This window comes from Sinohyriopsis cumingii, chromosome 4 (assembly GCF_028554795.1).
Source record: "Sinohyriopsis cumingii isolate HCF-2022 chromosome 4, ASM2855479v2, whole genome shotgun sequence".
NCBI lineage: Eukaryota > Metazoa > Mollusca > Bivalvia > Unionida > Unionidae > Sinohyriopsis > Sinohyriopsis cumingii.
This window is the reverse complement of record NC_142964.1, coordinates 105,109,869-105,124,644: the sequence shown is the minus strand read 5'-3', so window position 1 is coordinate 105,124,644 and position 14,776 is coordinate 105,109,869. Positions and strand designations below refer to the sequence as shown.

General features: G+C 34.2%; 2 protein-coding genes across 5 annotated transcripts in view; both read right to left on the bottom strand.

Annotated features, from left to right (window-relative positions):
- Positions 1 to 14,776, bottom strand: part of LOC149801826 (hemicentin-2-like) — a 239,277-nt gene that overhangs the window by 75,652 nt on the left and 148,849 nt on the right. For all 4 annotated transcript variants that reach the window (XM_089956202.1, XM_089956203.1, XM_089956201.1 and 1 more), the window contains one exon: positions 3,982 to 4,643. In XM_089956202.1, coding sequence (XP_089812328.1) covers positions 3,982 to 4,084 — 103 coding nt within the window. In that variant the 5' untranslated portion in view covers positions 4,085 to 4,643. The remainder of the gene's footprint in view (positions 1 to 3,981; positions 4,644 to 14,776) is intronic.
- The window catches only part of LOC149801828 (uncharacterized), a 447,130-nt gene that overhangs the window by 418,927 nt on the left and 13,427 nt on the right, over positions 1 to 14,776 (bottom strand). The window lies entirely within an intron of this gene.

Sequence of the window (14,776 nt, the reverse complement as noted above, 5' to 3'; positions counted from 1 at the left end):
AAACCGTTGCTTTTGAAATCATTTTACATTTGTTTATTCGTCGACAAGCAATTTGGGTATCTAAAATGTTTTGTATTACTTATAATGACAACATGCAAGTTTCATGAACTCACTTTTCGTCACATCACCTCTAAACCGTTACGCTTGACATGTGATTTAATTGCGTAATTATAGTAATTATTCCAATGATATTAAGAAAGTCATCGTCTATTTTTGACTGTTCTGCTTTCAACATTCACAGGTGATTTGAATTACTTCATGATATGATTATATGAGATTAAGACAGCAGAAATGTATGTGCCGTAGAATTCTTTCATATATTACGGGTGTTGCTTTTAGATAGTGTGAGTGGTTGGAACATGATGCTACATGTTTGCGACATGATACCCCAGTGCTAAACATCACTATAAATTGCCACACTGCAGACATCGTAGCGATATGACTGGATAATTGTTCAAGGGACGTTAAAAATCCAACACACACACACACACACACACACACACACACACATATTTAGACCAGATTTAATTCTTACAACTGCACCTAACATAAACATTAGACATATGACGGCACAGCAGTGCATTTGATTCCTGTTTGAGTGCAAATAAAACTTGACTGCATATTTGTTATTCTATTGCGGGTTTATGTTATCCTCGAGGTACTGCGAAATTGTGAATACAACACAAATCGATGGTTCGTTTAATTTAAGGTGAACATGGTAAGGAGTATGTACTGTATAAGTCAATTTCGGAACATATGCAGATTTAGAATAAAAATTTTAATAGAGGAATTATACCCCTCTCTGTTCCTTAAATATGTATTTTGTTTTCATCCAGGACCACTTTTAATAATGAAAATTAATAACAGTTTTCATCCAGGACCACTTTTAATATGGAAAATTAATAATAGTTTTCATCCAGGACCATTTTTAATAATGAAAATTAATAATAGTTTTCATCCAGGACCACTTTTAATAATGAAATTTAATAATAGTTTTCATCCAGGACCACTTTTAATAATGAAAATTAATAATAGTTTTCATCTATATTGTGTAACCTATATTTGTGGACTGTATACATGATGGATAAGAAACTTTTAGTATGAATACTGCCGAACAACATTAATCCTAAATTGTGTATTTCAACGCAATGCGCATAAAAGTTAGTGATAAGACTTATAAAACTTGATTTTTCTTTTGAAACAATGTATAAATGTTGTTTATATTTTCATTAGATTTTGATCATTACCACTGATTATTTTCATTTAAAACGTTTCGCGTATATATATATATATATATATATATATATATATATATATATATATATATATATATATATATATATATATATATATATATATATATATATATATATATATATGCTTAGCGCTGACTTGCCTTCAAAATTTTGCCCGAATCGCCTAATAATAGGAATTAAAAGTTTTCTTGATCATTATTACTAAAAATGTGGTGCATACATTTGAACATTCATAATAGCCAAATTGATCATGTGAATCGAGAAAAATTTACAAAATGTTTAAACTTCAGTGACGAAAGCTCTTTTGTTTACGCACCATTCGGGTAAAAATACTCTTTTACTTACAAAAAATATTCTCATGATGATTAATGATCCTAAAATCTGACATATTTCTATTGATTTGAGAGAGAGAGAGAGAGGGAGAGAGAGAGAGAGAGAGAGAGAGAGAGAGAGTACAAAAGCTATAAACTATACAGTGTATGAGGCACTCGTTCAAAACATATTGCACGGTTTTATTACTTCACACAGGATATCCGTTTTGGTACATCTATTTTCTAGACTGGTTTTCTATTATATTTCGAATGGGTCTCCAGAATGGATGGAATGAAGAAGAAAAAACAACAAGAATTACAGTTGTTATTGTTGTTGTAGGGTTTAACGCCATTTTTCAGCACACGATAGGCTATACATGGCGGCCAGTATTAATGCTCGAGGAAGAACCCGGGAAATCCCCGGAAAGAACCACCGACCCTCGAGAAGCTACTGGCAAGCTTTCTCACATACCCACATTAGCCGAATCCGGGACTCGAACCCACGCAGACAGAGGTGAGATGGCAGTGATCCGTAACGGAGAGCGCTTTAGACCACTCGGCCACTCGAGGCCCCCAAGAATTACAGTAAGCCAGACAAATTGATCGTTTCATTACACAATGCCCCAACATAATCTTATCATCGACATCATTACTGTGGCATTTAACATTATCTCTTTTTTTTTCTTTCTTCTAAATTTTGTTATATATATATATATGGTATTTGTCCATTATGCTTCTTCATGGTCAATGGTTAATATAATCAGGAAACAAGCTGTAGATTTCGCTTTTGGAAAACATCGTGCCTTATTATTGCATTTATTTCTCCGAGTTTTTTTAATTTTCTATCAAATGAAATGGAAATTATTGTATTATTATTTATATTTAATTTACAATGTTTGTTATTTTAAAAAACATTCATTATACGTTATGAATAACTGTATTTTGGACTTGACCTTTTCCAGAATCAAGTTCATGTTGTTCCTGACTAGAGACACTGATGTTGCTTTCATTTCGTCAACAAATAATACATAGTTAATATTTCTCTAGGAGTATGGGCTATATATTAGGATCATTGTCTTAGTCTGTGTCAAGGACATTATGTTTACTATGATCTTTAATATACTTTTAGTAACATATTGGTAACAGATTATTCTAGAAATAACCTTTTGTCGTACATCCTGGCGCTTCTTTTGTGTCTTACGTTATTTTTATATACAAATTTTTTTTTTTTAATTTAAGAAATTACTCAATCTTGCTTTAATGCCTTGATACAGAATGAGTCATACTTTTGTGTTCATTATTTGATTTGGATGAAATTATCTATTCAAATTATTATTCTCTGGAAATAAAAAATTCTCTTCAATAATATTCTTGGACAGAAACATTAATTTGGAATGATAGTGAATTCAGAGAAAGACATTTTGGATTACGTTATTGTGATTAACTGTAAGACTGTTAGGACTGCATCACACTTCAAGTTACTGGTACATAAGTGCATTCAAGATCACAGGCACATCAACGCATTCAGCGTTGGATATTATTTCGAACACCGCTGGAATTTAATTAGAACTTCATTCGTTAGGAATGGTTATAGTACTTTTTGGGTTATTTGAGATTTAATTCGCAATAATGTAAGTTCCTTTTAAATTTTCACTCTGTATTCTAGGGATATAAATCATTTGTTGAATTTTACAAAACTTGTAAGTTTTCGCTCTTTTCTATTACTTAATTTAAGACCAGCGAGTCGTAATAGTATAATCCTTTATGAGTATCCAGAAATTCATCTTAACATTTACTCTTTATGAAGGTTTTGTATTTTCGAACCATTGAACTTCAAAAAGGCAAGGTCATGTGGCATTGAATTTCAGACCGACATGGTAACATTTGTCTTCTTGTAAGTATGTAAACATAGAACTAAAACTTGAATAGACGTACACCATATTTATCTTAATGTTAGACTGACAAATTAAACAGTAAAATCAGCAAAATATAAGCTGTGAACAAGTCTAAAATATTTTACATATAGACTTCATGCATTAGATTAATTTATATACATCTACGCGTGATTTTACCCGCCCGACCGAGCGCGGTTTTCTAAATAATTTTGATTTAAAATCATGAATCAAGCGGAAATTATTGGCTACCATCTCGAATTTGCTTGAGTCCAGTGCAGATTTTAAATCGATAATTTGGAGGCGAATACAGGTTTCAATGCACGTGCTTGACATAATAGTGATTTCTCTTGTAGGGTCACATAGTGTCGATCTATAATTTTCATTGGATTAAAATTTAGATGCACAATAATAGTCAGTAGAATATTTACTGTAGGAAAAGTCATTGCTTATATCGAACAATAGTATACAAAAAGTATGCGAGAGAGAGAGAGAGAGAGAGAGAGGCAGGCTATCACTTACCTGTTAATAACTGGGCAGGAAGTAAAATCAGTAATTGAAACAGTCGGAATAGAATCAGGAGATTCCGTCCTCCGAAGTAATTATTCACCCTTATATTTCCCATTTTCCCGCAATAGCGAATACGAACATTTTAAATCACAAAAATAAACGGAAATATATTGTTCTCTTGAAATGGAAGATTTTGAAATCCGTCCGATGAAACGATGAGTTACTGACATACTCCATTGTATGTGGGTTTCATTAAGTCTATCCCATAACTTCCTAATGGCGCTCTACTGCACAAGGATTCTCTTTTGGGAGCTATCAAGCAGATTCATGCATCCATGTGCTCCTTTCAATGAGTATCCTTCCTTATATTGATTCAAATAACTAGCTCTTGAAGAAGTGCAACGCGTTGTTTTACCGCTTGTAATCTAAGTCTTTAGGAGCTTATAAACTCCAACCGTAAAACAGCATCCATATGTATTTGTAATACATAGTTTACTGTGTATAGAAACACTTATAACTCTGATCTGTTGTAACGTCTTTGCGGTAACCAGTCCAGATACTTTTCTGCGATGGAGATAAGAAAACATCAATACCGTAATAGCACCCCCTCGGGTTCTAATGGTCCTCCGGATGATGACTATTGCTGCTGTTAATAAGCTGCTCTAAACGGTAAGCTGGAAGTAAATACAGTTTATTAGAGATTTTGATCCTTTTGAATCCTTGCATTACATTTTACCTTTAATTCTATGAATATATAAATTTGCCCTTAATGGTGTTCCTTATACCCAATACTAGACTTATTTTCTGGTCCAGGTTTTCATTTAGTCTCAAAGTAAAAGTAGGTTGAAGTTTCGATTGCGGGTCTACATCATTCATTAACGTATAAGAGACAAAGATTGAATTTTTAAGCGCCTAATCTTCCTAGAATGGTTGGATAATTTATTAGCAGTTTTCTCGCATTTACACATAATTGCGATGTTGATGTAGTAAGTAATGAGAACGATAGCATACCATCTACTTCAAAATAAACGGAGATAAAAGAAAATATGTATATGCTCACCCGATGAACTTATATTTATCCAAGGAAACATAACATATTTACTTTGTCTCAGAGGAAATTATTCGGAATAAATGTATTGATTATTAACACCGGTATAATCTGATCGAAACATGAGGAATGATTATTACATATGCCAATGAACTTTAAAAATATTGCGTTTGTGTCTACTTTAGAACCAATATTATCCAGTGTGTGTATTTGTGTGTGTGTGTGTGTGTGTGTGTGTGTTGTATGTGTGTGTGTTTGTGAGTGTGTAAGAGAGAGAGAGAGAGTGTGTGTGCGTGTGTAATTGTTAAGAAACATGGTCAGTGATCATTTAAAAACATTTTTCTCCATATAATGAGTAATGTTGCATTGAATAAAAATGAACACTTCTCACAAGCTGATGTAGTCTATATACGGTAACCAATGTTTCCTTGAGTCCATCAGTGAAAGCGGAACAAGAAGAACACTGTTTTCAACAGTTGATAATTGTTATGCAGTACTAGCGAGTCGTATGGAACTACATACAAATTGATCTCATAGGTCCACATTTTAAAAACAGCAATTAATAATAAAAGACGCTGAGCGGAAATCAAACAAAAAGTAGCAAGAGGCGTATATATTCGATAATAAAACCTTGGACAAAAGAAACTAAATATTTTATGTTCTGATCTTTCCTATTTTTAGAATTTGGAATGAAGTGAAGAAAACATATGTATAAACACACACGCATGCTCACACACTCATTCACTCACTCACTCACACACTTTCACACCCACAGACTCACTCACTCACTCACTCATACACACGCACACACATACACATACACACGCACGCACACTCATATGCACACTTACACGTACACACACGCACACTGACACATACACACACACGCACACAGATGCCAAGAATGATGTCCTTACAATCACAGTTCGATCGAAATTGATTTGTATGTCTCTTTAAAGTTGTTGTTTTGTTTTTATTGGTTTTAACGGTACTTTTAACACATTTCTGGTTTATTATTAGAAGGAAATGGGGGCTAAGTACCTTTCTCAAGGATTCACAGAAGCAGCCGACCCGGTTTGGCTTGGGTTGGTATATAACCAGACATCCTTATATTACAAGTCAGAGGCTCTACCCACTGAAAAATATAAACCCGCCTCTTTAAAGAGACCTTGATAACTGCGCTACACTTTTGGTGTTCGTGAGATAGCGGATGACTATCGGACTCCATCTTTTGTTCCCACAATGTACCACTCTTTTGTGAAGATACCAAAGAATCACTCCAGTTCAGGAGGAGGTTTTCAAACTATGGAGATAAGGTCACTGACTAACCAATCGGAAAACACAGCGTATATTTTCAAGTTCATGGCCTATCATATCAGCTTAACAATTTAAGCAACGAATTTTAAAGATAAATCAAGCTAGTATTCATGCGTATCCTAATACGCAACACAAAATGATGCCATACTTCATACAGGAACCTGTCGTAGGCTTCTTGAGCGTAGTTTCGTGTGTTGAAGGACACGAGTGGCCAACGAGGTGCAATGGTTTGATATTATAATTGCCAAAAAAGAGAAGGGGTATCAAATCTAAGACAAAACAAAACATAATGAACATTGCTTTAGAATGGAACCCCATCTTTAACAATATTCATGAAGACATGAAGCTTGAAAATCGAGTACACCCTGCTTGAAAGGAAGGGAAGGCTCTTCTTAGATGGTGTCTAAATGATTTTTAATTCTAATGGTTACATCAAGCTTGTAAAATACGATATTCAGTTCTTCTAATTACAATTATTATAACGTGATAAAGAATCTACAAAAGTAATATTACAGCTATATTTCAACGATCATTTACAAATATTGTCATAGACACAAAAGAAGGGCGCATGAATACATAAGCAGTTCGTTTTTGATGTTGTGACCTAAAAACCTCTAATTTTCTGTGTACAATAAAGCACTTTTAACCAATTAAATCGCTCGTAACAAAGTTTGGAAAAGTGTTAATTCATCAGTGTGAAAATTTGAGCTGGATGAGGAACTCAGTTGCACGTGACTGATTAAAGAGTTTGAGAACAGTATTTTCTCTATATATAGACGGAGCAGTAGACTGACAGATTCGCGCACACAGGAGCTTTAAAGCGCGAACAACCTAAATATATATAGGTACATAGAGCATATTTCTTTCATATAATATCTGTGTAAACTATCTTAACATGCATTAGGTGTAGACAGGTAACTACCATATTTGCCCGGATCACACTGATGTGCAATACTATTAAGTAGTTTGAAATTTTTTAGAATTATCGTGAGGACAAAATCAAGCACATCGGAAATACATATAACTTTCAAACATACTTATGATTAACGGAAGAATAAAATAAATTATTAATTAATAACAAACGAATTACTTTGTGTCGTTCCAAATAAGCAACGTTTTACTTTCTTGCGTCTGTAGCGGTCAGGATTTACTTTCGTATTGTATGCGATCAGCTTATGCCTTACTTAAATAAAATATGAACAACACGTTGACTCGAGACTTTGAATTTTGGTATTTTATACTATATAACATTCTCTACTTCCACATTTCAGATTCTTTCTTCAATGCCAACATTTAAAGGGACATAATTCTGCAGCAATCTCTCGATTAGTAGCTGCAGAATTTATCTGAAAGGCAGGTTACATAACTCTAACCAACTAGTAATTATCTTACAACACCGATTTTTTCAAAACAAATAATTGTATATTATAAAATGCTGCGTATTAATAACGTCTCTTTTTAAGTCTAAAATCTGCAGAATGGAGAAAAGTTGGATAAGTTGTGTACTTTTAACATTTTTAAAAATTTATTATTTAAGCCAGACAAAAACATTCACTTGATACGATGAAAACATTATTTGCCCAAAAGCAAGCACAATTATATAAGTATTTGTCTGATTGATCTGTCTTTCCCAAATTGCCACTTGATTGATCCCAAATGACAGTGCGGTAACTAGAATACGTATTTGATGACATACACATTTTTAGGTTAGTTTTGACGAACTGCTCGCATACATCTTCAAAGTAAAGTTGCTGAGAAAACTCTATTGTAGAACTGAATAGTGTATTGCGTCCTAGAGTTAGCGTAAACATTACCTCCAAACAGAGCATCGACAAACTGAATTCCATTACAGAAGCTTCTAAATCTCGTTTCATCTTCTATTGGAAATAATATAAAATATAATCAACACGACACCTAAGGGCTGCATTGCTTCTGTCGGAAAAATATAACAATCTGAAACAGCTCTACAATTCAATGTATGAAACAAAATCTACCCCATCCACGCCTTCAGATTAAATGTCTAAATGATAAACTTACATCATCTCAAAGTATAAACCTCTAAAATGATCAACTTACATCATCTCAAAGTATAAACCTCTAAAATGATCGACTTACATCATCTCAAAGTATTATATTAGGATAAAGCTAAACTATTTCCTGTGTCGACAAATTTTCAAAGCGTAAATTACTTACAACCAAGAATGGAATAGTTATTTAGATCTAAAATTTTCCCAATACTTTGTGAACTCTCACTCCGACGATAGGTACGCCATATAATAAGAATAATTTATTTAATTTCTGGTTCGAAATAAAACTCCCCATTTTACTGATTTCGTATTCTGACAGTGAAATCTCGTGCTGCGAAAAGAATAGCCATTCGAATAACCTGAATATGTTAGGAGCTGCTCACTTTGTGATATCGTCTACCTAAACCAGTTAGGCATACATAGAACACACTATTTGTATTTCAATCTGAATGAGCCACGGTAGCTGAGATGGTAGAGTGTCAGACTCGTAACCCAATGGTCACGGATTTCATAGCTGCCTAGGCCAGCACAGTTCGGCTGGCTGAGATGGTAGAGTGTCAGAGACATGTAACCCAATGGCCACGGATTTCATAGCTGCATAGGCCAGCACAGTTCGGCTTGCTAAGATGGTAGAGTGTCAGACTCGTAACCCAATGGTCATAGCTGCCTAGGCCAGCACTAGGCCAGCACATTTCGGCTGGCTGAGATGGTAGAATGTCAGACTCGTAATCCAATGGTAACGGATTTCATAGCTGCCTAGGCAAGCACATTCGGTTGGCTAAGCGTGTTCTTGTGAACCATATACTTAGCACCTATTTTACCGGCTTGATCTATTCGAAAGGAGTGTGTTAAAAGTGTGTTAAATGAGACCAACCAAAAAAGTTTGCCAATATTCCAACCATCTGACCCTTAAAGGTCATAAAAACTCTTCTTTTTCCTGTATAACATCTCAGTACAATCCTCTACAGCAAGAGAACTGTATGGGAACATAAAATCTGAGAAAGCAAATATAGTAATTTATATAAGAGAAAAACGGTGACCACCACCACCCCTCAAAAAGATATTAAAACTTTATAAAAAAAAATAAAAAAAATAAATAAAAAACGTTTACGCAGGAGGTAAAACTAGTTAGCATATTGGATAGTTTGGGGTTGATTAATATATACATAAAGTCTGACATGCTATTTACCGAAAAGATAACTTGGAAGTTAGTTTCATAACGAGAAAAGGTGCATAAAACAAAACTAAATTTTCACATTGAATACATTTTTCTCATCTATTGTTGTAAGTCTCTAATGTTTTGAATAACACAGATCTGCATACATTAAACTAAATAATTTAGTGATGTGTAATCATATACGAAAATACAATCAGGTAAATGTCTTCATTATTATCTACAATTAGAAGAAGGGGCCTCTGTCATTGAACTGATAATGTGTCAGACTCTTAATTAAAGGATACTGGGTTCGATACCTGCCGAAGCCAGCCCTGGTCGACTGCCACGGTGTGCAATTGGGAAAGACACTCCCATTTCCTCGGCATGATTGTGCATTAAAAGCTGAATTGAAGCCAACATAAGAATGTATAATTTTTGCTGTTTTACAAACTAACAATATTAGAAGTCTACTTCACTGAATCCATACGACTTCTTGAAGAGCTATTAGACCCAGTATCTTATTATGTGTAGATTGATTGATGACTTAGATGATCGAACAAGAGAGTGTAATGTACAGTCTCTAACTGAACAAGCATTTCATAAGCACTGTTTGTTTTAGTGCTGGCGGTAAAACAAGAATTGTTTCTGGCACTTTGTTCTACCAGCGAAGCATACATTCTTTATTATTGACTACTTTTACAGCATATTGCCAAAAACAAACATGCTTGAAATACTTTACAGCAGTACATGAAATAGATGAGGTCACAAATAGCATAGAATATACCTATGCAGAACTCACACTTTTATCAAACTACATGTCACTTTACGAAGCTCATTAAACCAGATTCCAGACCAAACGCTAAATAGTGCTCCAGTCCCTGAAGATTGCTATCTCCATTTTGTAAACCATATGGTTAACCCAAAGCAGCTCTGTAATCTAAACTGCCATGGTTCATTGGTTAGCGTGCCGGACTCGCGACAGATTTGGAGTAGTTTCTAATTCTTTCAACTGGAGAACCCCGGGTGGGCGCGTGATGTGTCCTTGAGCAAAACAATTTATCTCAGTTACCTTGGTACTAAATAACGCACTTGTGTTGTTGTGCAGAAAAACACCATGTCAATCTGTCAGTTGAAAATCTTTGAAAAATTAGAAGCTGAGAACAGACGCATACATTAAAGGTGTAATTTGGATCAACTACATTTGTATTATGTCTCACAACACGGACTGAGTAATTTGGATCCAAAACAGCTGATGTGATAAAAAAACATGTTTTTACAGAGAAAATATCCTTGACCTTACATACAGGGGTGAAACACTTTTCTTTCATACTTACGTACTCCTTAATTATTATAGTTTCAACATTATAATAGTAACAACGAGGTTTCAGCAATGGCTAATTATATTTTAAATGGATGGCATGGAAATTTAAAAGACAAACGATTATTGTAAAAAGAAAATCGTGATGGAAGATGTGATGTTGTTTAATGAAATACATGTCATGTATAATTTTGTTCTGTTTAATAATACAAAAATTAATTAAATACAATTGATGAGAGAAAGATATTGACTTAAGTAGCAATTTAGTACAAAAACCATTTATTAACCCAGTCGATTAAGCGAAACATGCAGATAAAATTAAGAAGTTAAGTACGCGCAATCAGTCTTAGCGTCATCAGGGCTTTATTAAACTGGGCTTTAGAACGAAAAACCTGATTCAAATCGAGGCAGTAAACACAGTAATCATCGAGCCGGATTGAACAGATACTTCGATCGCATAGGCTATACTTGTCCAGTACTAGAATGTAGAGAAAGCTACGGCGATCCATAATATATACACACTATAAAGGATTATCTTTGGATTAATGTATTTGTAATAAATAATAATATTAGGCCCTTTCTTATGTTTCACTTCCTATTATCAATTCAGCATGACTGCATTTGTTCCATTTTAATGAGCTCCAAACTAAATGATTTAATTACCTGCATTGCTATAAATTTATCCATGCCAAATTTAAACTGTAACATATTTTAAATCTTCGATTGAACACAGCCCTAGATGACTGCCATATGTCATGTAGCAATGTTTGGAGAGAGAGAGAGAGAGAGAGAGAGAGAGGATCAAAACAGTCTAAAGTCGCACATCATATTTTGTCACGGAATGTTTAGTAACTCCTATCAATAGTTTCATCTCAAACCGACGCTGAGGTTGAGATGAAATTAAAGCTTGTCTTAGGCATAACGTAGAACTGTGACATATCAGTCAGAATTTTCTTCAGGTACAATAAGCAGCTTGGTATTAGACTGGGCCAAAATTGTACATATGGTAATGATGGATGTTATTACCATTGAATTACCATGAAATGGCTGTCTGGGTCACGTTCTATCGATTAATTATAAGACTGCAATGTAATAAAAAGGGGAATTGTTTCTTAATCTTAATTCTTTTGATGATCTCCGCCGTTATAATTTTCAACTGAGTCAGCACTCTAGGAGCTGGAGTTTGAGATTCAGGCTTCAAATCAATTATGATCATGAAACATTTTATCTTCATTTTACTGTTGTTTTACGTTTGCTTAAAATACGCAACTTAGGAGTGAATAGTCTTCGTAGCACCATGTAGAAGAAATAAATTCTGCGGTACATTATTTAACACTCAAATTCTGCGGTACGTTAAATAAAATATACATTCTACGGTACATTATATAACAGATAAATTATGCGGTACATTATATAACGGTTTGTACTTTTCGACTTCATACTTACATGGGCTCATAAACATTTTAGTTTACATTCAATTCTCTTTTGTAACAGTGATAGATTGTCAGAAAAACGTGTCTGCAGACCCAAAACGGCGAGTTTATCAGTAAGTCGTAGCTGCAGGCCAACAACGCTCAGTTTATGATGAAAGCTTAAATGTAGGCCCACAACGCTGCTAATAACAGGCACATATGTTTGATTGTTTGTACAATCGTATGTCTGTCACTTTAATTGTTGTATAAATGTTGTAAGATGTATGTACCGTCACTTCTAAATGTCTATTTGCTAATGTAAACAAATTCCTCGAATGGAATATTTCTGAAATTTTGGAACCATTTGTTAGGAAATTATAAATGGCAACACTTTATCATTAGTGCTGCTTTCTTTTAATGGACCGAGATAGTTAAAATGTGTACATTGAGTAACATTTTTTTCTGACCGACAAAGAATGTAATTTTCAACAGTACTTTTGGAATGACACAATAATATATACATATCAATCTATATATGTATGTATGTATGTATGTATGTATGTATGTATGTATGTATGTATGTATGTATGCATGCATGCATGCATGCATGCATGTATGTATGTATGTATGTATGTATGTATGTATGTATGTATGTATCTATCTATCTATCTGTGTGTGTGTGTGTTGGTGTGTATGTGTGTGTGTGTGTGTGTGTGTGTGTGAGAGAGAGAGAGAGAGAGAGAGGAATACAGCAAGATAGATAAATTTCAATGATAATTTTACGTATATAGTTTATTAATTTGATTTTTCTTCTCATCTGAGACTATTTTACTATTTGTTTCTTCATTGCTGATAATTTTTTTTCCAAACATTATAATTAATTATTCTTTCCAAACATTATAATTAATTATTCTTTCCAAACATTATAATTAATTATTCTGTCCAAACATTATAATTAATTATTTTTTGCAAACATTATAATTAATTTTTCTTATCAAACATTATAATAATGCTACAAGTAAGGATCAGTACTTACATACGGGCTTTTTCCATTATATCCGTTTGTCGAATACATCTACCTTTTCGTCACCCTTTTTACAACATATATTGACAGATTTTATTACATGTAAACAAACAAAATCCAAATTATCAATACTTTAATATATCCTAAATTCAATATCATCAACCATACCACTCAGGACATTTTCATAATGTTATCCCATGTGAAAGTAAATTTTCGTCACGTGACCCGGTTAACATATTTTAGCTTCGTTAAGAAGTTCGAGTAATGCCATCTGGATCAATTAAACATGACAAAGCTGAATATAAACACGTCAGATTACGCCAGAACCTCCCTATATATCTAATACAAACACCAAACACCAGGAAAACCTTGCCCCCCCCCCCCTCCCCATTCGACCACACATCGTGTTTACGAGAAAGTTTGGTAAGAAAAAATGTCCGGGGTCCAGAAATTAAGATACAAACTTACAACAGATGTACCTTGTGAAGCAAACAGAAGTATGAAAGGTCATGTTTATGTGCAAAGAAGTGTTAGGTTAGAACATGACATTCCTGTTGTAGTATCAATCATAAAGGCATGAACGTACGCTCCCCGTTGAATATTCAAAAATGTTTTAAAGTGAGATATTCTGCTGTCAACACATATGCAGTTCACATATTCTTTATTATTTAAAACTTTTCCTTTACAGCTTTTCTCTTTAAGGTAGGGACAAAAGTATTTGCTTTCATTCAACAACCTGGCAGTAAATTAATGTGTGTGTGTGTGTGTGTGTGTGTTTCTTCTCGAACAGACCGTTCCTGTGGCCTAGTGGTTAGAGCAGTCCGCGTCTGATGCCGAAAGTCGCAGGTTCGAACACCGGCCGTGTCATACCAAAGACTCAGAAAATTGGTACTGACTGGGTGGGACATGATGCTACATGTCTGCGTCATGACGCCCAAGTGTTAGACATCACTATAAACTTTCACACTGCAGACATTGTAGCGATATGACTGAAAAATTGTTAAAGCTACCTTAAAAATCATAATCTTCTCTCTCTCTCTCTCTCACACACACACACACACACACTCTTCGAACATAATCTATGTAGTATTGGACATATAAAGGTTAAGACAGAAATAAAGCTAATCGTTTCGGATGAAGACAGTCATGGCTTCATCATCTGCAACATTGTTTATTCAATGCTAACAAATTTCATTCGTTCTGCTGGGATATAGGTTCCTTAATCGATATGGTTACAAAAGTTTATGTTCTGCATGATCTGAATTATTAGTTTAATATATTTGCTACAGTCCGATTTCATTGCCTTCCCTGTTCTCCACCTGCACATCACCGTCACCAACACCACTGACACGTAGTATGGCCTATTATCATTCAATTTGTCATCCCTGTTATTGAGATCAGCTTAATAGGCACTACATAATAAGACTAATGCGATAACTCTATTTCACATCAAGCTCTGCGTAATGTTATGTAAATAATACGGATCTTGGGGATTCCCTTTGTAA